Source organism: Electrona antarctica (genome assembly GCF_951216825.1).
Source record: "Electrona antarctica genome assembly, contig: scaffold_235, whole genome shotgun sequence".
In the NCBI taxonomy this organism is placed as follows: Eukaryota; Metazoa; Chordata; class Actinopteri; order Myctophiformes; family Myctophidae; genus Electrona; species Electrona antarctica.
In genome coordinates, this window is record NW_027637197.1 from 182,009 (window position 1) to 204,030 (window position 22,022).

General features: G+C 50.5%; 1 protein-coding gene across 1 annotated transcript in view; it reads right to left on the reverse strand.

The window, feature by feature from the left end:
* The window catches only part of apc2 (APC regulator of WNT signaling pathway 2), a gene marked incomplete at both ends in the record, with an annotated part of 41,665 nt that overhangs the window by 13,879 nt on the left and 5,764 nt on the right, over positions 1-22,022 (reverse strand). The window contains 13 exons of the mRNA XM_079531912.1: positions 1,853-2,164; positions 3,544-3,870; positions 4,666-4,920; positions 5,082-5,270; positions 5,709-5,915; positions 8,013-8,147; positions 11,545-11,853; positions 12,414-12,597; positions 13,488-13,702; positions 14,538-14,634; positions 14,782-14,879; positions 15,590-15,729; positions 20,846-20,944. Of these exons, the coding sequence (XP_079388038.1) occupies positions 1,853-2,164; positions 3,544-3,870; positions 4,666-4,920; positions 5,082-5,270; positions 5,709-5,915; positions 8,013-8,147; positions 11,545-11,853; positions 12,414-12,597; positions 13,488-13,702; positions 14,538-14,634; positions 14,782-14,879; positions 15,590-15,729; positions 20,846-20,944 (2,567 nt within the window). The remainder of the gene's footprint in view (positions 1-1,852; positions 2,165-3,543; positions 3,871-4,665; positions 4,921-5,081; positions 5,271-5,708; positions 5,916-8,012; positions 8,148-11,544; positions 11,854-12,413; positions 12,598-13,487; positions 13,703-14,537; positions 14,635-14,781; positions 14,880-15,589; positions 15,730-20,845; positions 20,945-22,022) is intronic.

Consider the following 22,022-nt stretch of genomic DNA (forward strand, 5'->3'; position numbering starts at 1 on the left):
CTGGTAGACAATACAACCTGACATAGGCCTGGTAGGCAATACAACCTGACATAGGCCTGGTAGACAATACAACCTGACATAGGCCTGGTAGACAATACAACCTGACATAGGCCTGGTAGACAATACAACCTGACATAGTCCTGGTAGACAATACAACCTGACATAGTCCTGGTAGGCAATACAACCTGACATAGTCCTGGTAGACAATACAACCTGACATAGTCCTGGTAGGCAATACAACCTGACATAGTCCTGGTAGACAATACAACCTGACATAGGCCTGGTAGACAATACAACCTGACATAGGCCTGGTAGGCAATAAAACCTTTTTTAGCAAAAGGACGATGCACACCTCAGAAGGCTAGTGACAGGTGCGTACTGCGTAGGGCAATAGACCATACTGGTACATTAAAAATGGTATCTTTGAAAAACAAAGAAAGGGTCCCGCACACTGTCAGACACCTGCCAAAATGTTGCTCTTTATTGGGTCGACGTTTCGGTCGATTAGACCTTCATCAGGACAGAAAGATTGTGCGGGTCCTTTTCTTTGTTTTTACCCTTTTTAAGTCTCAGCCTACACCGTTTTCCGTGCCACTAAATGAGTGGAGTTACATGTGCATGTGTGTGTGTAGAAATAAAGGGAACGGGTCGCACACACCAAGACTGCAGCGTTTTTAGTTTGTATTCTTGCATGATGGAATTGACAGACGTGTTGGCTATCCAGCCTTCATCAGACACTGATGTGTCCACTTGGTGAGCGCGACCCATGACCTTTATTTCTATAACTGAACGGGTGATTGAACGGGTAACGCACCATAAGGCGCGATTCATACTCCTATTTTAGAGCCGAATAAAAGTCGGTTCGGCTCTGTAGAGCCTACAATGTGACGTCATTTGAGGTTCGGGGGGGCGGGTACCGTCCTAAAGTCGGCTCTTCGGTGCTACTGAAAAATTCTGACGAGCCGAAATCATTTCGGCACTGCAGCGCCGAAACAGCGGTAAAATAGGAGTATGAATTGGCCCTAAGTCAGAGCGCGGTGGTCACAAGACAAGCTATCATGTGTGTGTTTATACATGTATTTTGTTTGTTTGTATGTATGTGATCTTTAAAGCCCAAACCAGACCAAAGGGTGGAGACGGGACAAGAGGGTTTTAGCGTCCGTCCCAGCGGTGTGAAATGTCCTGTTGCAAGTCAACCCACGTCGACCCAAGTGATTCAACTGGTTCAATTCAACGGCCCAAACCACACCAATGGTTCGCCTTGCAACTCCTCATAACCAAACGGTTGCGAGGAGTTGCATGTCGAACCATTGGTGTGTGTAAATTAGCCTGGGCAGCATTCCTTTCCGGGTTAATGATCCGGTCGGGAGCGGATGATATCGCTACGTCATGTTGTAGTATTGTTCTGTAGTCAACAATCATCTGGAACTTCCTTTTCCCTCAAACCGATTTTTCTCAATAAAAGCTACAGGCTACGAGAGCTTTTATTGTTATTCTTCCGGTTTAAGGGAAAAGTAAGTTCCAGATGATTGTTCCTGCGTGACGACTACAAAACAATGACTGCAACATGACGTTACAATTATCATCCGCTCCAGACCTGTTCACACAGCAATTTTGTAACACAGACAAGGCTTTCCTCCGAGGTGGAAAGCCTGGTGACGCGAGGTTATGTGTAAATGGACCGAAATAAAGAGTCCTACTCATACCTCCTCCTCCTCCTATAAATAAAGTGTCCTACTCATACCTCCTCTCCTCCTATAAATAAAGTGTCCTACTCATACCTCCTCTCCTCCTATAAATAAAGTGTCCTACTCCTACCTCCTCTCCTATAAATAAAGTGTCCTACTCCTACCTCCTCTCCGTCCTCCTCCTCCACCTCGATGATCTCCAGCGACGAGTCGCTCTCGCTCTCCTCCAGCTCGTTCTGGTCGCTCTGACTCTGCCCGTCGTCCAGCGCTCCGTCTCCAGAGGACAGCGAGGACAGGGAGCTGCAGCGCGAGAAGCAGATGGGCGTGTTCTCCACCGAGTACTTCTGGACCGTCTCCATGGCGCCCCCGATGGCCGCCACGGTGGCAGCAGCGGTCGTCGGGCTCCTGGCGACCGCCGCGTTCATGGGCGAGAACTTGGTGATGCTGCCTCCGGTCATAACCGTCGGGACCCACGCCTGTCACGATTAGAAACAACGTCATTGTCACATGACGGAGAGCTCGGAAGCCGATACCCCCCCCCCAAAAAAAACCTGATAACAAGCTTATCGATTACCCGTATCAATAAGCTTTGGGCTTATCGAGTACCCGGTATCAATAAGCTTTCTTATCGAGTACCCGGTATCAATAAGCTTTGGGCTTATCGAGTACCCGGTATCAATAAGCTTTGGGCTTATCGAGTACCCGGTATCAATAAGCTTTGGGCTTATCGAGTACCCGGTATCAATAAGCTTTCTTATCGAGTATCCGGTATCAATAAGCTTTGGGCTCATTGAGAACCCGGTATCAATAAGCTTTGGGCTTGTCAAGCCCGTTATGGAGCATAGCGGCCCATGGCGTCATGTTTAAACCATCAAGACAAGAGGCGATCAAGAAATAAATGTAATCAACCACGCCGGCACAAACATGTCGATCTACAGTACAGTAAATAACTTGGGGGTCATTATTGATTCTGAATTGAATTTTAATTCACACATTAATCATGTTACCAAGATCGCCTTTTTTCATCTTAGAAATATTGCACGAATCAGAGCCTATTTGTCATTGGACGATGCAAAAACGCTAATCCACGCCTTTTTTTTTATTGATTACTGCAATGCACTTTTTTCTGGACTGCCTAAGAAAACAACTGACAGATTACAACTTGTCCAAAATGCGCAAGCCAGAGTTTTAACTAGAACTAAGATGAGAGAACATATTACTCCAGTTTGGGCTTCATTGTTTTTAGGATTGATTTTAAAATTATTTTACTTGTTTATAAAGCTCTAAATGGTCTCGCACCTTCCTACCTACATGACTGCCTGCCTAAATATGTCCCAAACCGCCCCCTAAGGTCTTCCACTGCTGGCCTGCTCGCTCTGCCTAAAGAAATGGCAACTAAAAAATACGGGGAAGCAGCTTTTTGCTTCTACGGGCCGACAGCGTGGAACAAACTCCCACTGTACCTTCGACAGGCAGCCTCTGTAGACATTTTTAAAGCTCAGCTCAAGACCCACTTCTACACCCTTGCTTTTAATTGATTTGTTTTTTTAATTTATTTTGTTATTCATGCGTCCTCACTGTATTGCATAATACTGCTCTTGTTTTTTAATGTTTATGCCTTGCTTTTCTTTTCTTTTTTTCTCTCTTCATTGCTCTGTAAAGCACTTTGAGCTGCATTTCATGTCATGAAAGGTGCTATACAAATAAAGTTTTATTATTATTATTATTATTATTATTATTAATATATATTATTGATACCTGCCAACCAGCACTGCCCCCCCACACATTCATTAATTATACATGCATCTCCTCATGGCCTGGAAGGTTACATAAAGGCATTAAAACACATGGTTACCTGTCTCCTCATGGCCTGCGCCGCCTGGACGTTGATGGCGGTCTTGGACGGCGCGGTGCGCTGCGCCACGCTCTGGATGAGCGGGACGTGCTGGTAAGACGGCGACAGCTTGACGGACGTCATGCTGACGTCCGACGACATCTTGGTGGCCGCGCTGACCGGCGACACCCTGGTGGTGTCTCTGGTGGCTGGAGGCGTCTGCAGCAGCAACAGCGCCTCATCCTGGTTCTGATCCGCGTCGTCCGATCCGCTGCCCGGCTCCTCCCCCGCGAGAGGAGGAGGAGGAGCCTTCTGATCCACCGCGGAATCCCTCTCGGGAACCTCCGCCTGGTAGGTAGGGAGGTGGGGGGGTAGGGGGGTGGGGGGGGGGGGCGAAATAAAATATTGATTCAGGAATACATCGATATTTTTAATGCCACCATGTTAACACGGAGTCCGCCAGAAACGAGGAACACAAAGGTTTAAATTAGTACCCCAGCCCGCCAGACTAGACCGCTAGCTGATGTTGCTACCCGCATCAACACAGAGTGGGACACTGTGGCCGCGGCCATTTTGAACATGAGCGCGCATCCACTTCCAGTCTAAGCACACCATTCACAGCTCTGTATCTCAGAAAGGACATTGAGGGGCCGTTTCTGGTGAATACAAGGGTTTTCAACGGGCTGTAGCAGGCGGGCTGACACTCGCGCTCGGCTTTTTCCACCACCGACCGACACAACAACATCCGGGCAACATCCACACACAGCAGTTTGTCATTGTAACATTCGGTTACGGATATTTGGCTCTTCAAAGTAAGTGTTACGCGCGATAAAACCTTGGCAATACGCTATCGAGGGATTAATTAATGCTGGCGCGAATTGAGTTTAAAAAAGGCAAGGCTTTTGCACACCTACAAGCGACAGGTGCGTAGGAGAGGGACAAGTGGAGCGGTGCACTCGGTTAATTAATAAGGCGGAGACCTCCGTCCTGGACCCTTGCTTTAAAATGTTCTAGTAAAAAATTCCCAAAATCGAATCGAATCGCAATATATTCAAGAATCGCAATCTAAATGGAATCGGCAGCCTGGGTATCGATATCGTGTGGAATCGGGAGGTAAAGTGAATCGTCCCGTGCAAACCCTACCGTCTGTCTGCCGTTGTTCGGACCGCGGGCGGGACCCCCCCCGGTGGTGGCGGTGTTCAGGTACTCCTGATTGGCCACAGTGAGATCCAGTTGGGTGGGCCGTTTCTGCTGGGCGGTCCGGAGCTGGTCGCGGCTGCCGCAGTAGCCGTCGCTGCCCGTGCTGCCGCTGTTCAGGCTGTCCGTGGACAGGCTGGTGTGGGCCGTCTTCAGGCGGATCAGGGCGTGGGCGCGGCTGAGGCGCTCCCTGTGGGCCACGTGAGGTCATTACAGTTAAAACACTTTTAACAGACAGACAGACAGACAGACAGACGAACAGAACAGAACAGAACAGAACAGAACAGAACAGAACAGAACAGAACAGAACAGAACAGAACAGAACAGAACAGAACAGAACAGAACTCTAACCTCCGTGCCACGCTGCTGGTGTCCGACAGGCGGCATGGCGAGCAGGACTTGGCGCGGGCCTCGTTGAGCTCGTCAGGGCCGTAGGGCCAGCAGTCGGAGGCGTTGAACGGGTCGTTGTCGGAGCTCAGGCTGAAGCTGTCGTCGGAGGAGGCCGTGGTGTGCATGGTGATGTCCTCCACCAGACGGTCGATCTTGGCCACCTAGGAAGAGAAACCTATGAATATCTGGGAACTAAATCGTTGCCAAGAAATTTGGGAGGGAATTTGGAATTTTTCCTTGGGAGGAAAACAGCCATAGCCGTCATCACAAATGTGATGAGGTCAGCACATTTGGGCACAAGTGGATATGGTGGATATGGCCGAATTTAGAGTGTTTTTTGTGCCAAACTAATGCTTGGAATGGATTCAGAATCATGAAAACCCCCTAGTTTCATATGTCACATGCTACTTAAAGAATGATGACATTTGGACTGTTATGGTCACATATTATGCTAATAACTCAACTTTCCTCCGGGAGTTGAATTTCAATCTTTTAGTACAAGTTATTAGACACCTTTAGAAACACATTGGTGAAGACATTTCTTGGTAACGATTTAGTTGCCAGATTGGTCAACTACCTGATGAAATGCCCTTACTAACCGTGTTGCTGATCTTCTTCGCCAGCGTCTCTGCGGCGGCCGACACGTCATCGTGGTCCGCGGTGGTGGCGGCGGCGTGGGGGGCGTGTCTCTTCTCGCCAGGGGGGGCGGGGTCGATGGCGGTCTGATGATGATGATGATGATGATGATGATGTGGCGGCAGTGGCGGCTCCACGTCTCTCTCAGGCTCGCTGTCCTTCTTCCTGGGCTGGTAGCGGAGAAAAGAACAGTTGAATGATATTATATTAGTACTGTTGTTTTCACCCAGTGGTCCTTGAGGGGTTCCAGGTGGTCCCCACCCAGTGGTCCTTGAGGGGTTCCAGGTGGTCCCAACCCAGTGGTCCTTGAGGGGTTCCAGGTGGTCCCCGGACCATCAGGGGTCCTTGAGGGGTTCCAGGTGGTCCCCACCCAGTGGTCCTTGAGGGGTTCCAGGTGGTCCCCGGACCATCAGGGGTCCTTGAGGGGTTCCAGGTGGTCCGGGGACCACCAGGGGTCCTTGAGGGGTTCCAGGTGGTCCCTGGAGGTTGTTGAGGAGGTTGGAGTTGGTGAGGAACATGGAGGTGTTTACCTGGAGGTCCAGGAGGTTGGAGTTGGTGAGGAACATGGAGATATTTACATGGAGGTTGTTGAGGAGGTTGGAGTTGGTGAGGAACTTGGAGATGTTTACCTGGAGGTTGTTGAGGAGGTTGGAGTTGGTGAGGAACATGGAGATATTTACCTGGAGGTTGTTGAGGAGGTTGGAGTTGGTGAGGAACATGGAGATGTTTACCTGGAGGTTGTTGAGGAGGTTGGAGTTGGTGAGGAACATGGAGGTGTTTACCTGGAGGTCCAGGAGGTTGGAGTTGGTGAGGAACATGGAGATGTTTACCTGGAGGTTGTTGAGGAGGTTGGAGTTGGTGACGAACATGGAGATGTTTACCTGGAGGTTGTTGAGGAGGTTGGAGTTGGTGAGGAACATGGAGGTGTTTACCTGGAGGTCCAGGAGGTTGGAGTTGGTGAGGAACATGGAGGTGTTTACCTGGAGGTCCAGGAGGTTGGAGTTGGTGAGGAACATGGAGATATTTACCTGGAGGTTGTTGAGGAGGTTGGAGTTGGTGAGGAACATGGAGATGTTTACCTGGAGGTCCAGGAGGTTGGAGTTGGTGAGGAACATGGAGATGTTTACCTGGAGGTTGTTGAGGAGGTTGGAGTTGGTGAGGAACATGGAGGTGTTTACCTGGAGGTCCAGGAGGTTGGAGTTGGTGACGAACATGGAGGTGTTTACCTGGAGGTCCAGGAGGTTGGAGTTGGTGACGAACATGGAGATGTTTACCTGGAGGTTGTTGAGGAGGTTGGAGTTGGTGAGGAACATGGAGGTGTTTACCTGGAGGTCCAGGAGGTTGGAGTTGGTGAGGAACATGGAGATGTTTACCTGGAGGTTGTTGAGGAGGTTGGAGTTGGTGAGGAACATGGAGATGTTTATCTGGAGGTCCAGGAGGTTGGAGTTGGTGAGGAACTTGGAGGTGTTTACCTGGAGGTCCAGGAGGTTGGAGTTGGTGAGAAACATGGAGATGTTTACCTGGAGGTTGTTGAGGAGGTTGGAGTTGGTGAGGAACATGGAGATGTTTACCTGGAGGTTGTTGAGGAGGTTGGAGTTGGTGAGGAACATGGAGATGTTTATCTGGAGGTCCAGGAGGTTGGAGTTGGTGAGGAACATGGAGGTGTTTACCTGGAGGTCCAGGAGGTTGGAGTTGGTGAGGAACATGGAGATATTTACCTAGAGGTTGTTGAGGAGGTTGGAGTTGGTGTGGAACATGGAGATGTTTACCTGGAGGTTGTTGAGGAGGTTGGAGTTGGTGAGGAACATGGAGATGTTTATCTGGAGGTCCAGGAGGTTGGAGTTGGTGAGGAACTTGGAGGTGTTTACCTGGAGGTCCAGGAGGTTGGAGTTGGTGAGAAACATGGAGATGTTTACCTGGAGGTTGTTGAGGAGGTTGGAGTTGGTGAGGAACATGGAGATGTTTACCTGGAGGTTGTTGAGGAGGTTGGAGTTGGTGAGGAACATGGAGATGTTTATCTGGAGGTCCAGGAGGTTGGAGTTGGTGAGGAACTTGGAGGTGTTTACCTGGAGGTCCAGGAGGTTGGAGTTGGTGAGGAACATGGAGATATTTACCTGGAGGTTGTTGAGGAGGTTGGAGTTGGTGAGGAACATGGAGATGTTTACCTGGAGGTTGTTGAGGAGGTTGGAGTTGGTGAGGAACATGGAGATGTTTACCTGGAGGTTGTTGAGGAGGTTGGAGTTGGTGAGGAACATGGAGATGTTTACCTGGAGGTTGTTGAGGAGGTTGGAGTTGGTGAGGAACATGGACAGCATGGAGAAGCTGCCCGTGTTGTCCAGACTGCTGGAGACGTTGTTGGGCGCCTCGTCGTCGTCGAAGCAACCCGAGTCTGAGGCGTAGTCCTAGGATAGAGGAGCATAGATTATTAATCTGATGATATGTTTTCCTTGCGTACGTTACGTGACTCACTCAGGATAAAGAGCGTCTGCCAAATGCTTACGTTGCAAATTGCAAATTGTACCTTGGCCAGGCTCTCTATGTCACTGGTTCCCAAAGTGGGGTCCGGGGACCCCCGGGGACCCCGGGGACCCCCGGGGCTCCTTGAGGGAGTTCCAGCGGGTCCCCAGCTAAATGATAGTTATGAACCAAATGGACCCTTATGTGTCTGTAAATTAACTTTGATTTCCATTAAATAGGGCACCGTAGCCTAATTCAGATCAACCCTTGAAATGAAAATGCTTGGAAATCTCTGCTAGGGGGTCCCTGGCATATCTCTGCTAGGGGGTCCCTGGCATATCTCTGCTAGGGGGTCCCTGGCATATCTCTGCAAGGGGGTCCCTGGCATATCTCTGCTAGGGGGTCCCTGGCATATCTCTGCTAGGGGGTCCCTGGCATATCTCTGCTAGGGGGTCCCTGGCATATCTCTGCTAGGGGGTCCCTGGCATCTCTGCTAGGGGGTCCCTGGCATATCTCTGCTAGGGGGTCCCTGGCATATCTCTGCTAGGGGGTCCCTGGCATATCTCTGCTAGGGGGTCCCTGGCATATCTCTGCTAGGGGGTCCCTGGCATCTCTTTTCAAATGGGGGCTAATTAGTGTCATGTTGGGGGTCCGTTTGGGAACCACTGATATATAGTATGGTACCTTGGCCAGGCTCTCTATATGGTTGTGTGTCTCCGTACCTTGGCCAGGCTCTCTATATGGTTGTGTGTCTCCGTACCTTGGCCAGGCTCTCTATATGGTTGTGTGTCTCCGTACCTTGGCCAGGCTCTCTATATGGTTGTGTGTCTCCGTACCTTGGCCAGGCTCTCTATATGGTTGTGTGTCTCCGTACCTTGGCCAGGCTCTCTATATGGTTGTGTGTCTCCGTACCTTGGCCAGGCTCTCTATGTGGTTGTGTGTCTCCGTACCTTGGCCAGGCTCTCTATGTGGTTGTGTGTCTCCGTACCTTGGCCAGGCTCTCTATATGGTTGTGTGTCTCCGTACCTTGGCCAGGCTCTCTATATGGTTGTGTGTCTCCGTACCTTGGCCAGGCTCTCTATATGGTTGTGTGTCTCCGTACCTTGGCCAGGCTCTCTATATGGTTGTGTGTCTCCGTACCTTGGCCAGGCTCTCTATGTGGTTGTGTGTCTCCGTACCTTGGCCAGGCTCTCTATGTGGTTGTGTGTCTCCGTACCTTGGCCAGGCTCTCTATATGGTTGTGTGTCTCCGTACCTTGGCCAGGCTCTCTATGTGGTTGTGTGTCTCCGTACCTTGGCCAGGCTCTCTATGTGGTTGTGTGTCTCCGTACCTTGGCCAGGCTCTCTATATGGTTGTGTGTCTCCGTACCTTGGCCAGGCTCTCTATATGGTTGTGTGTCTCCGTACCTTGGCCAGGCTCTCTATATGGTTGTGTGTCTCCGTACCTTGGCCAGGCTCTCTATGTGGTTGTGTGTCTCCGTACCTTGGCCAGGCTCTCTATGTGGTTGTGTGTCTCCGTACCTTGGCCAGGCTCTCTATGTGGTTGTGTGTCTCCGTACCTTGGCCAGGCTCTTTATGTGGTTGTGTGTCTCCGTACCTTGGCCAGGCTCTCTATGTGGTTGTGTCTCCGTACCTTGGCCAGGCTCTCTATGTGGTTGTGTGTCTCCGTACCTTGGCCAGGCTCTCTATGTGGTTGTGTGTCTCCGTACCTTGGCCAGGCTCTCTATATGGTTGTGTGTCTCCGTACCTTGGCCAGGCTCTCTATATGGTTGTGTGTCTCCGTACCTTGGCCAGGCTCTCTATATGGTTGTGTGTCTCCGTACCTTGGCCAGGCTCTCTATGTGGTTGTGTGTCTCCGTACCTTGGCCAGGCTCTCTATGTGGTTGTGTGTCTCCGTACCTTGGCCAGGCTCTCTATGTGGTTGTGTGTCTCCGTACCTTGGCCAGGCTCTCTATGTGGTTGTGTGTCTCCGTACCTTGGCCAGGCTCTCTATGTGGTTGTGTGTCTCCGTACCTTGGCCAGGCTCTCTATGTGGTTGTGTCTCCGTACCTTGGCCAGGCTCTTTATGTGGTTGTGTGTCTCCGTACCTTGGCCAGGCTCTCTATGTGGTTGTGTGTCTCCGTACCTTGGCCAGGCTCTCTATGTGGTTGTGTCTCCGTACCTTGGCCAGGCTCTTTATGTGGTTGTGTGTCTCCGTACCTTGGCCAGGCTCTCTATGTGGTTGTGTCTCCGTACCTTGGCCAGGCTCTCTATGTGGTTGTGTGTCTCCGTACCTTGGCCAGGCTCTCTATATGGTTGTGTGTCTCCGTACCTTGGCCAGGCTCTCTATGTGGTTGTGTGTCTCCGTACCTTGGCCAGGCTCTCTATGTGGTTGTGTGTCTCCGTACCTTGGCCAGGCTCTCTATATGGTTGTGTCTCCGTACCTTGGCCAGGCTCTCTATGTGGTTGTGTCTCCGTACCTTGGCCAGGCTCTCTATATGGTTGTGTCTCCGTACCTTGGCCAGGCTCTCTATGTGGTTGTGTCTCCGTACCTTGGCCAGGCTCTCTATGTGGTTGTGTCTCCGTACCTTGGCCAGGCTCTCTATGTGGTTGTGTCTCCGTACCTTGGCCAGGCTCTCTATGTGGTTGTGTCTCCGTACCTTGGCCAGGCTCTCTATGTGGTTGTGTCTCCGTACCTTGGCCAGGCTCTCTATGTGGTTGTGTCTCCGTACCTTGGCCAGGCTCTCTATGTGGTTGTGTCTCCGTACCTTGGCCAGGCTCTCTATGTGGTTGTGTGTCTCCGTACCTTGGCCAGGCTCTCTATGTGGTTGTGTGTCTCCGTACCTTGGCCAGGCTCTCTATGTGGTTGTGTGTCTCCGTACCTTGGCCAGGCTCTCTATGTGGTTGTGTGTCTCCGTACCTTGGCCAGGCTCTCTATGTGGTTGTGTCTCCGTACCTTGGCCAGGCTCTCTATGTGGTTGTGTCTCCGTACCTTGGCCAGGCTCTCTATGTGGTTGTGTGTCTCCGTACCTTGGCCAGGCTCTCTATGTGGTTGTGTGTCTCCGTACCTTGGCCAGGCTCTCTATGTGGTTGTGTCTCCGTACCTTGGCCAGGCTCTCTATGTGGTTGTGTCTCCGTACCTTGGCCAGGCTCTCTATATGGTTGTGTCTCCATACCTTGGCCAGGCTCTCTATGTGGTTGTGTGTCTCCGTACCTTGGCCAGGCTCTCTATGTGGTTGTGTCTCCGTACCTTGGCCAGGCTCTCTATGTGGTTGTGTGTCTCCGTACCTTGGCCAGGCTCTCTATGTGGTTGTGTGTCTCCGTACCTTGGCCAGGCTCTCTATGTGGTTGTGTGTCTCCGTACCTTGGCCAGGCTCTCTATGTGGTTGTGTCTGAGCAGCTGAGGCTTGTTGCTGCTCGTCAGCCCCCCCATGGGGTGGGGGTGGTGGTGGTGCCCGGGGCTCTGGTGGTGGTGCTTGAGGTTGTTGAGCGCGTCGAAGGTCTCGGCGAGGTGGCGCGCGTCCAGCTCCGCCTCCAGCGCCCTCTGCTTGCGGACGTAGAGCGACGGGGCGCAGGAGCCCGGCGACACCAACGCACAGTCCTTGTACTTGATTGGCCGGTTGGCCAGCAGGTTGCGCAGCGCGGCCGCGCTGCCCATGGCGATCATCTTGTGCTGTTGGGAGAGTGGAGCGAGGTTGTTGTAGTTAACTAAAATAACTAAATAACTAAAATATATAGTAGCTGTAACTGAATATATATAATTTTAAACTGAGTTTTTATTAAACAATAGGCCTGCTTACTCTGACCTTTTTGAATCCTGCACCTGACAAATGACCCAAAGTATGAAAACTAATGAAAACTAAACTAAAACTAACAGTAAAACTAACACTTAAACTAATACAAACTAAACTATAACTAAGCGTTAAAATGAACTGAATTAGTGAAAGAAATTGTCAAAACTAACTAAAACTAAACTATATTAAACTATAATGAAAAGTTACCTTGGAGAGGATGAGGTTGGAGTGGATGAGGTTGTTAACTAACCTTGGAGAGGATGAGGTTGGAGTGGATGAGGTTGTTAACTAACCAGGGAGTGAATGAGGTTGGAGTGAATGAGGTTGGATTGAATGAGGTTGGAGATAATGAGGTTGGGATGAATGAGGTTGGAGTGAATGAGGTTGTTAACTAACCAGGGAGTGAATGAGGTTGGAGTGAATGATGTAGTTAACTCACCTTGGAGTGAATGAGGTTGCGCAGCATGGCCACAGCTCCCAGGTCCCACAGCAGCTCCTGGTCTGGGACGCTGCGCGCCGACAGGTTCCACAGCGTGCCGCAGGCGTTGCTGACGATGGTCAGGCTGTGGGAGCGCAGGTGACCCAGGAGGGTCTGCAGGCAGCTGTGGTCCCTCAGGATCTGTCTGGAGGAGACAAGAGACAGGAGACAGGAGACAAGGTTAGGGTCTCTCTGGAGGAGACAGGAGACAGGAGACAAGGTTAGGGTCTGTCTGGAGGAGACAGGAGACAAGGTTAGGACCTGTCTGGAGGAGACAGGAGACAGGAGACAAGGTTAGGATCTGTCTAGAGGAGACAGGAGACAAGGTTAGGATCTGTCTAGAGGAGACAGGAGACAAGATCTGTGTGGAGGAGGAGATGTGTTCCTCTGCGCCTTGGTCTGATCCCAGTGGAGATATAATCCATCTGGTCCTTGGTCTGCCCCGGGGTCTCCTTCCAGTGGAGATATAATCCATCTGGTCCTTGGTCTGCCCCGGGGTCTCCTCCCAGTGGAGATATAATCCATCTGGTCCTTGGTCTGCCCCGGGGTCTCCTCCCAGTGGAGATATAATCCATCTGGTCCTTGGTCTGCCCCGGGGTCTCCTCCCAGTGGAGATATAATCCATATGCGCCTTGGTCTCCCCCGGGGTCTCCTCCCAGTGGAGATATAATCCATCTGCGCCTTGGTCTCCTCACAGTGGGACGTGCATCGAGGACCTCCCTAGGGAGACGCCCGAGAGGCATCCTAACCAGATGGCCGAACCACTTAAGTTGGCTCCTTTCCAGGCGAAGGAGCAGAGACTCTACTCTGAGTCTGAGTGTGACTGAACTTCTCACCCTATCTCTAAGGGACCTTACACGTTTCACAACGTATTTCCATCTGGGATCTCTGTAGCCCAATCGCTGAAGAAACACGTCCCTTTATGTAAAATGTAATGTCAAAATGTAATCTGTAATCCTCTCTGGTGTATAAAGTCATTAACTCATTAGATTTACCTGTAATCTTCTCAGGTGTAATAAATCATTAGGTGTTTACCTGTAATCGTCTCTGGTGGCGATCAGGCTGGACACGTTCCTGAGGATTCCTCCTCCGCTCTCAATGATGGCCAGAGAGTTGGTCTGGCAGCGGTAGGTCAGCGTGCTGACCAGGAAGCCCAGAGCGCCCTCTACGGAGCAGATGGCCACCTTGTTCTCCACGGAGTGAGCGGACAGGTTCCACAGCGCCGAGAGCAGGCTCTTCAGAGTCGACTCCTTCAGGAGAGAAAAAAAGGCTCAAGGTTGAGACATGTCCACAGAGCTGGGACATGTCCACAGACCTGGGACATGTCCACAGGCTGGTTGTCAGAGGGTTTCTCTGGTGGTCCAGCCTGGGACATGTCCACAGGCTGGTTGTCAGAGGGTTTCTCTGGTGGTCCAGCCTGGGACATGTCCACAGGCTGGTTGTTAGAGAGGGTTTCTCTGGTGGTCCAGCCTGGGACATGTCCACAGGCTGGTTGTTAGAGAGGGTTTCTCTGGTGGTCCAGCCTGGGACATGTCCACAGACTGGTTGTTAGAGAGGGTTTCTCTGGTGGTCCAGCCTGGGACATGCCCACAGACTGGTTGTTAGAGAGGGTTTCTCTGGTGGTCCAGCCTGGGACATGTCCACAGACTGGTTGTTAGAGAGGGTTTCTCTGGTGGTCCAGCCTGGGACATGCCCACAGACTGGTTGTTAGAGAGGGTTTCTCTGGTGGTCCAGCCTGGGACATGTCCACAGGCTGGTTGTCAGAGAGGGTTTCTCTGGTGGTCCAGCCTGGGACATGTCCACAGGCTGGTTGTCAGAGAGGGTTTCTCTGGTGGTCCAGCCTGGGACATGTCCACAGACTGGTTGTTAGAGAGGGTTTCTCTGGCGGTACAGCCTGGGACATGTCCACAGGCTGGTTGTTAGAGGGTCTCTCTATAAATCTATGGGAGCAGCCTTATAACTCTATGGGGAGCAGCCTTATATAACTCTATGGGAGCGGCGTGCGCGCGTGAGTGCGTGCGTGCGTGTCTGTGTGTGCGTGAGTGCGTGCGTGCGTGCGTGCGTGTCTGTGTGTGCGTTGCGTACCTTGGTGGCTTGCAGGGCGCAGGTGATCAGTGCCGCCACGCTGCCGATGTCTCGGAGGACTCTCTTACTGTTGCTGTCTGCTCTCCAAGACAGGTTCCTGAGGACGGAGCACACCACGTCAGACATACGGACGTACGTACGTAGGTACGTACGTACCTACCTACCTACCGACGTATGTACGTAGGTACATACGTAGGTAGGTATGTATACGTGCGTACAGACATACATAATCCAGCTAACATACCTGAGGATGGACGACACCACCTGATGGAGCTCCTCACTGTCTGACGACAGCTGGGCCACCAGAGCCTGGAGACACGCCTTCTTAGAGCACAGGGTGGCCTGGGGGGGAGAGAGACACCCACAGAGAGGAGATAGAGAGAGAGAGAGAGAGAGAGAGAGAGAGAGAGAGAGAGAGGGAGAGAGAGAGAGAGAGAGAATTATGAAGTTACAGGTAAATATAAATGTGTGCAAGCCTACCACATCCATACAGAATGAGAGGAAGGCATGATTGGGTAGATCTCGTTGAGCTGGTGAAAAAAGTGTGGGCACCTCCGTTGTACAGCCTGAAGGCCTATTCATACTACAGGTTTAGGTGATAAGGTGACCGGAGGTGTGCTCCGCCCGCCCACTCACCTTGTTGAGCACAGGTTGGTGAGCGCCATGCCAGCATAATAATTAATTGCATTTTGATAGCGCTTTTCCAAGTGCTCAAAGCTCTTAACAACGGTCTATTCATTCATACATTAGGAGGTGAAGGATCATTCATTCATACATTGGGAGGTGAAGGTTCATTCATTCATACATTGGGAGGTGAAGGTTCATTCATTCATACATTGGGAGGTGAAGGTTCATTCATTCATACATTGGGAGGTGAAGGTTCATTCATTCATACATTGGGAGGTGAAGTGGTGAACAGCCGACGCCAGCGTCCTCACTTCCCACATTCACACACCGACGGTGGCGAGCTCTCACCGACCGACTCATTGGACAGGAGGTGGAGCCGGGATTCGAACCTTGTTGACCACGTCTCTGTAGCGTCTCAGACTCACCTTGTTGACCACGTCTCCGAAGGTGAGGTTGGTCAGAGCCATGCCCGCGTAGCGTCTCAGCGCCAGGTTGATGGGGTCGTTCTGGAGGCCGTAGGTCTGCTGGTCCAGATGGAGCAGGTCCGCCACCACGTGCATCCCACCTGCACAGACACACACACACAATAATAAATTGCATTTTTATAGCGCATTTCCATGTGCTCAAAGCGCTTTACAATGGTTCATTGACACACCAATGGTGGCGAGCTCACACCGACCGACTCATCGGAGGCATCGTAGGGTTCAGTGTCTTGCCCAAGGACACTTCCACATGTGGACAGGAGGAGGAGCCGGGATTCGAACCACCGACCCACACACATATATGTAGCGCAGTTCAATGGTTCATTCATTCGTGAAGCGGCGAACAGCCGACGCCAGCAGCGTCCTCACTTCCCACACTTCCACAAGTAACTTTTTTTTTGCGAAGTACGTACATATTCGTACCCCCAGCTATGGACGTACATATTACTCCATATATGAAGTTGAGCCCCAGAGCAGCTTTGGTCCCGTTGCCATTCATTAAAAGCAGGATTTTCAAAGCTCCATAACTCGAGAAACTACGAGCGCTGTGATCGGTGATCGTCATCCATCCAAAGTTCGGATGACATTTGTGACTTTGTACCGCGTCGCTCCCGAAATGTAAAGGTTTCTGGCGACAGGTAAACAGTGGGGGCGGGGCTACAGCACGAATGCTAATGATAGCCAATGGTCACAGTGAGAGTGTAGAGGGGGCGGGGCTACAGCGCTAATGCTAATGATAGCCAATGGTTACAGTGAGCGTGTAGAGGGGGCAGGGCTACAGCGCTAATGCTAATGATAGCCAATGGTTACAGTGAGAGTGTAGAGGGGGCTACAGCGCTAATGCTAACGATGGCCAATGGTTACAGTGAGTGTAGAGGGGGCGGGGCTACAGCGCTAATGCTAATGATAGCCAATGGTTACAGTAAGAGTGTAGAGAGGCTACAGCGCTAATGCTAATGATAGCTAATGGTTACAGTGAGTGTAGAGGGGGCTACAGTGCTAATGCTAATGATAGCTAATGGTTACAGTGAGTGTAGAGGGGGCTACAGCGCTAATGCTAATGGTTACAGTGTGAGTGGCAGCCATGGAAATTAATTCTTAACTTGCCGGGACCTGTTCTTGCCAGCTACGTTCATGAGCGTAGACAAACGTCTACTGTATATGAACGCGCCGTCCGTCTGTTTACCTTTGATCATTGCTCCGGGTAGAATAGCCCTCCTCCTTCACCTACAGCGATGTTTTTTTTTAATCCAGCTCCGTTGAGCCTCCATTATAACCCGAAAAAGCGCCGTATCTCCAAAGGTTCAGGAGCTGCCCATGGTGAGCCGGCGCGCACCGACGATCGTAAATCATTTGTGATTTTGTATCGCATCGCTGAGAAAATGAAGCTGGTTGTTCTGCTAGCTAAAGGCTGTGAGCTAATGTAGCTGGTTGTTCTGCTAGCTAAAGGCTGTGAGCTAATGTAGCTGGTTGTTCTGCTAGCTAAAGGCTGTGAGCTAATGTAGCTGGTTGTTCTGCTAGCTAAAGGCTGTGAGCTAATGTAGCAGGTTATTCTGCTAGCTAAAGGCTGTGAGCTAATGTAGCTGGTTGTTCTGCTAGCTAAAGGCTGTGAGCTAATGTAGCTGGTTGTTCTGCTAGCTAAAGGCTGTGAGCTAATGTAGCTGGTTGTTCTGCTAGCTAAAGGCTGTGGGCTAATGTAGCTGGTTGTTCTGCTAGCTAAAGGCTGTGGGCTAATGTAGCTGGTTGTTCTGCTAGCTAAAAGCTGTGGGCTAATGTAGCTGGTTGTTCTGCTAGCTAAAGGCTGTGGGCTAATGTAGCTGGTTGTTCTGCTAGCTAAAGGCTGTGGGCTAATGTAGCTCGTTGTTCTGCTAGCTAAAGGCCGTGGGCTAATGTAGCTGGTTGTTCTGCTAGCTAAAGGCCGTGGGCTAATGTAGCAGGTTGTTCTGCTAGCTAAAGGCCGTGGGCTAATGTAGCTGGTTGTTCTGCTAGCTAAAGGCCGTGGGCTAATGTAGCTGGTTGTTCTGCTAGCTAAAGGCCGTGGGCTAATGTAGCTGGTTGTTCTGCTAGCTAAAGGCCGTGGGCTAATGTAGCTGGTTGTTCTGCTAGCTAAAGGCTGTGAGCTAATGTAGCTGGTTGTTCTGCTAGCTAAAGGCTGTGGGCTAATGTAGCTGGTTGTTCTGCTAGCTAAAGGCTGTGAGCTAATGTAGCTGGTTGTTCTGCTAGCTAAAGGCTGTGGGCTAATGTAGCTGGTTGTTCTGCTAGCTAAAGGCTGTGGGCTAATGTAGCTGGTTGTTCTGCTAGCTAAAGGCTGTGAGCTAATGTAGCTGGTTGTTCTGCTAGCTAAAGGCTGTGAGCTAATGTAGCTGGTTGTTCTGCTAGCTAAAGGCTGTGGGCTAATGTAGCTGGTTGTTCTGCTAGCTAAAGGCCGTGGGCTAATGTAGCTGGTTGTTCTGCTAGCTAAAGGCTGTGGGCTAATGTAGCTGGTTGTTCTGCTAGCTAAAGGCTGTGGGCTAATGTAGCTGGTTGTTCTGCTAGCTAAAGGCTGTGGGCTAATGTAGCTGGTTGTTCTGCTAGCTAAAGGCTGTGGGCTAATGTAGCTGGTTGTTCTGCTAGCTAAAGGCTGTGAGCTAATGTAGCTGGTTGTTCTGCTAGCTAAAGGCTGTGGGCTAATGTAGCTGGTTGTTCTGCTAGCTAAAGGCTGTGAGCTAATGTAGCTGGTTGTTCTGCTAGCTAAAGGCTGTGGGCTAATGTAGCTGGTTGTTCTGCTAGCTAAAGGCCGTGGGCTAATGTAGCTGGTTGTTCTGCTAGCTAAAGGCTGTGGGCTAATGTAGCTGGTTGTTCTGCTAGCTAAAGGCCGTGGGCTAATGTAGCTGGTTGTTCTGCTAGCTAAAGGCTGTGGGCTAATGTAGCTGGTTGTTCTGCTAGCTAAAGGCCGTGGGCTAATGTAGCTGGTTGTTCTGCTAGCTAAAGGCCGTGGGCTAATGTAGCTGGTTGTTCTGCTAGCTAAAGGCTGTGGGCTAATGTAGCTGGTTGTTCTGCTAGCTAAAGGCTGTGGGCTAATGTAGCTGGTTGTTCTGCTAGCTAAAGGCTGTGGGCTAATGTAGCTGGTTGTTCTGCTAGCTAAAGGCTGTGGGCTAATGTAGCTGGTTGTTCTGCTAGCTAAAGGCTGTGGGCTAATGTAGCTGGTTGTTCTGCTAGCTAAAGGCTGTGAGCTAATGTAGCTGGTTGTTCTGCTAGCTAAAGGCTGTGGGCTAATGTAGCTGGTTGTTCTGCTAGCTAAAGGCCGTGGGCTAATGTAGCTGGTTGTTCTGCTAGCTAAAGGCTGTGAGCTAATGTAGCTGGTTGTTCTGCTAGCTAAAGGCCGTGGGCTAATGTAGCTGGTTGTTCTGCTAGCTAAAGGCCGTGGGCTAATGTAGCTGGTTGTTCTGCTAGCTAAAGGCCGTGGGCTAATGTAGCTGGTTGTTCTGCTAGCTAAAGGCCGTGGGCTAATGTAGCTGGTTGTTCTGCTAGCTAAAGGCTGTGGGCTAATGTAGCTGGTTGTTCTGCTAGCTAAAGGCTGTGGGCTAATGTAGCTGGTTGTTCTGCTAGCTAAAGGCTGTGGGCTAATGTAGCTGGTTGTTCTGCTAGCTAAAGGCTGTGAGCTAATGTAGCTGGTTGTTCTGCTAGCTAAAGGCTGTGGGCTAATGTAGCTGGTTGTTCTGCTAGCTAAAGGCTGTGGGCTAATGTAGCTGGTTGTTCTGCTAGCTAAAGGCCGTGGGCTAATGTAGCTGGTTGTTCTGCTAGGTAAAGGCTGTGAGCTAATGTAGCTGGTTGTTCTGCTAGCTAAAGGCTGTGGGCTAATGTAGCTGGTTGTTCTGCTAGCTAAAGGCCGTGGGCTAATGTAGCTGGTTGTTCTGCTAGGTAAAGGCCGTGAGCTAATGTAGCTGGTTGTTCTGCTAGCTAAAGGCCGTGGGCTAATGTAGCTGGTTGTTCTGCTAGCTAAAGGCTGTGGGCTAATGTAGCTGGTTGTTCTGCTAGCTAAAGGCTGTGGGCTAATGTAGCTGGTCGTTCTGCTAGCTAAAGGCTGTGAGCTAATGTAGCTGGTTGTTCTGCTAGCTGGTTGTTCTGCTAGCTAATTGATGTGAGCTAATGTAGCTGGTTGTTCTGCTAGCTAAAGGCCGTGGGCTAATGTAGCTGGTTGTTCTGCTAGGTAAAGGCTGTGAGCTAATGTAGCTGGTTGTTCTGCTAGCTAAAGGCCGTGGGCTAATGTAGCTGGTTGTTCTGCTAGCTAAAGGCTGTGGGCTAATGTAGCTGGTTGTTCTGCTAGCTAAAGGCTGTGGGCTAATGTAGCTGGTCGTTCTGCTAGCTAAAGGCTGTGAGCTAATGTAGCTGGTTGTTCTGCTAGCTGGTTGTTCTGCTAGCTAATTGATGTGAGCTAATGTAGCTGGTTGTTCTGCTAGCTAAAGGCTGTGGGCTAATGTAGCTGGTTGTTCTGCTAGCTAATTGCTGTGAGCTAATGTAGCTGGTTGTTCTGCTAGCTAATTGCTGTGAGCTAATGTAGCTGGTTGTTCTGCTAGCTAATTGCTGTGAGCTAATGTAGCTGGTTGTTCTGCTAGCTAAAGGCTTTACCTACAATGGAGAGCTGTACATATATGGTGGCTGGAAACCGTGCCATAACTTCAATGATCTGTGGAAATTCAGTCCTGAGACCTTCTCCTGGAACAAGGTTGAGCCCAAGGGGGAACGTCCACATATGTTGAATAGGATGTGCTGTTGCATGATGGGAGATCGCATTATCCTCTTTGGAGGATTCTACACACCTGGTGACCTGTATGTCTTAGACTTCAGTCCTAGCCTCAAGACATTATGTAAGCTAGCAGTTATTCAGTACGGTCTGGAGCAGTCTGGACTCCCACACAACATCAGGTGGGAACTGGCAGCCATGACTAGCAACCACAGCTGATAAGAACTTATATACACCTAAGAAATTATATCCACATACAAATGTGTTTTTCTACTGGTTAACACATTCCCTCCCGTTACACCAGGCGGGATCGTGAGACCAGAGCCAGTCAAATGTGTGAAATACCAAAGTAGAAGAAGAGATCCTGGACAACCAGGAAGTGCAGCCCGCGGCGGTTAAATAAATACAGGGACATAAAACTCACCCAGTTGGTTCATGGCGCGGCGGTACTCCTCCTCGAAGGACATAAAACTCACCCAGTTGGTTCATGGCGCGGCGGTACTCCTCCTCGAAGGACAGCTTCATCACGGCACACATGGCCTGGCAGATCTGAGGGTCCACGGGCTCCGGGATGTCTGGAGAGGAGAGAGCAAAGGGTTAATACTGTGAGGGTCTAATACAGTGTCCAGGATATCTGGAGAGGAGAGAGCAAAGGGTTAATACTGTGAGGGTCCACGGGCTCCGGGATGTCTGGAGAGGAGAGAGCAAAGGGTTAATACTGTGAGGGGCCACGGGCTCCGGGATGTCTGGAGAGGAGAGAGCAAAGGGTTAATACTGTGAGGGGCCACGGGCTCCGGGATGTCTGGAGAGGAGAGAGCAAAGGGTTAATACTGTGAGGGGCCACGGAAGGAGATAGTTGGGGAAAGGTAGCGAAATGTGTGGCAAATCTGCTAAATAAATGCTCACCACTATAGCTTTCTTCAATGAAATGTGTGCATAAAGGGTCCTACTATCACCTCTCAATTGGCTCCAAGCCAACTAACTCCCTTGGGAAGCTTTGTGACAGCTGCTACCATTAACAACCTATATGCAGGCAAAATGGGGGTGGCGGTGGATCAGGGGTAGAGTGGCCGGATGCTTACCGCAAGGTTGCCAGTTTGAACCCTGTGGGCTCCCCCAGAGTTAGTGTCCTTGAGCAAGACTCTGAACCCCAAATTGCTCCTGATGTGCTGGTTGGTGCCTTGCATGGTTTCCTCCACCATCGGTGTGTGAATGTGTGTGTGAATGGATGAATGTAATACACAATCTATGTAAAGGTGTGTGAATGTGTGTGTGAATGGGTGAATGTAATGCACAATCTATGTAAAGGTGTGTGAATGTGTGTGTGAATGGGCGAATGTAATGCACAATCTATGTAAAGGTGTGTGAATGTGTGTGTGAATGGGTGAATGTAATGCACAATCTATGTAAATGTGTGTGAATGTGTGTGAATGGGCGAATGTAATGCACAATCTATGTAAAGGTGTGTGAATGTGTGTGTGAATGGGTGAATGTAATGCACAATCTATGTAAAGGTGTGTGAATGTGTGTGTGAATGGGTGAATGTAATGCACAATCTGTGTAAAGGTGTGTGAATGTGTGTGTGAATGGGTGAATGTAATGCACAATCTATGTAAAGGTGTGTGAATGTGTGTGTGAATGGGTGAATGTAAT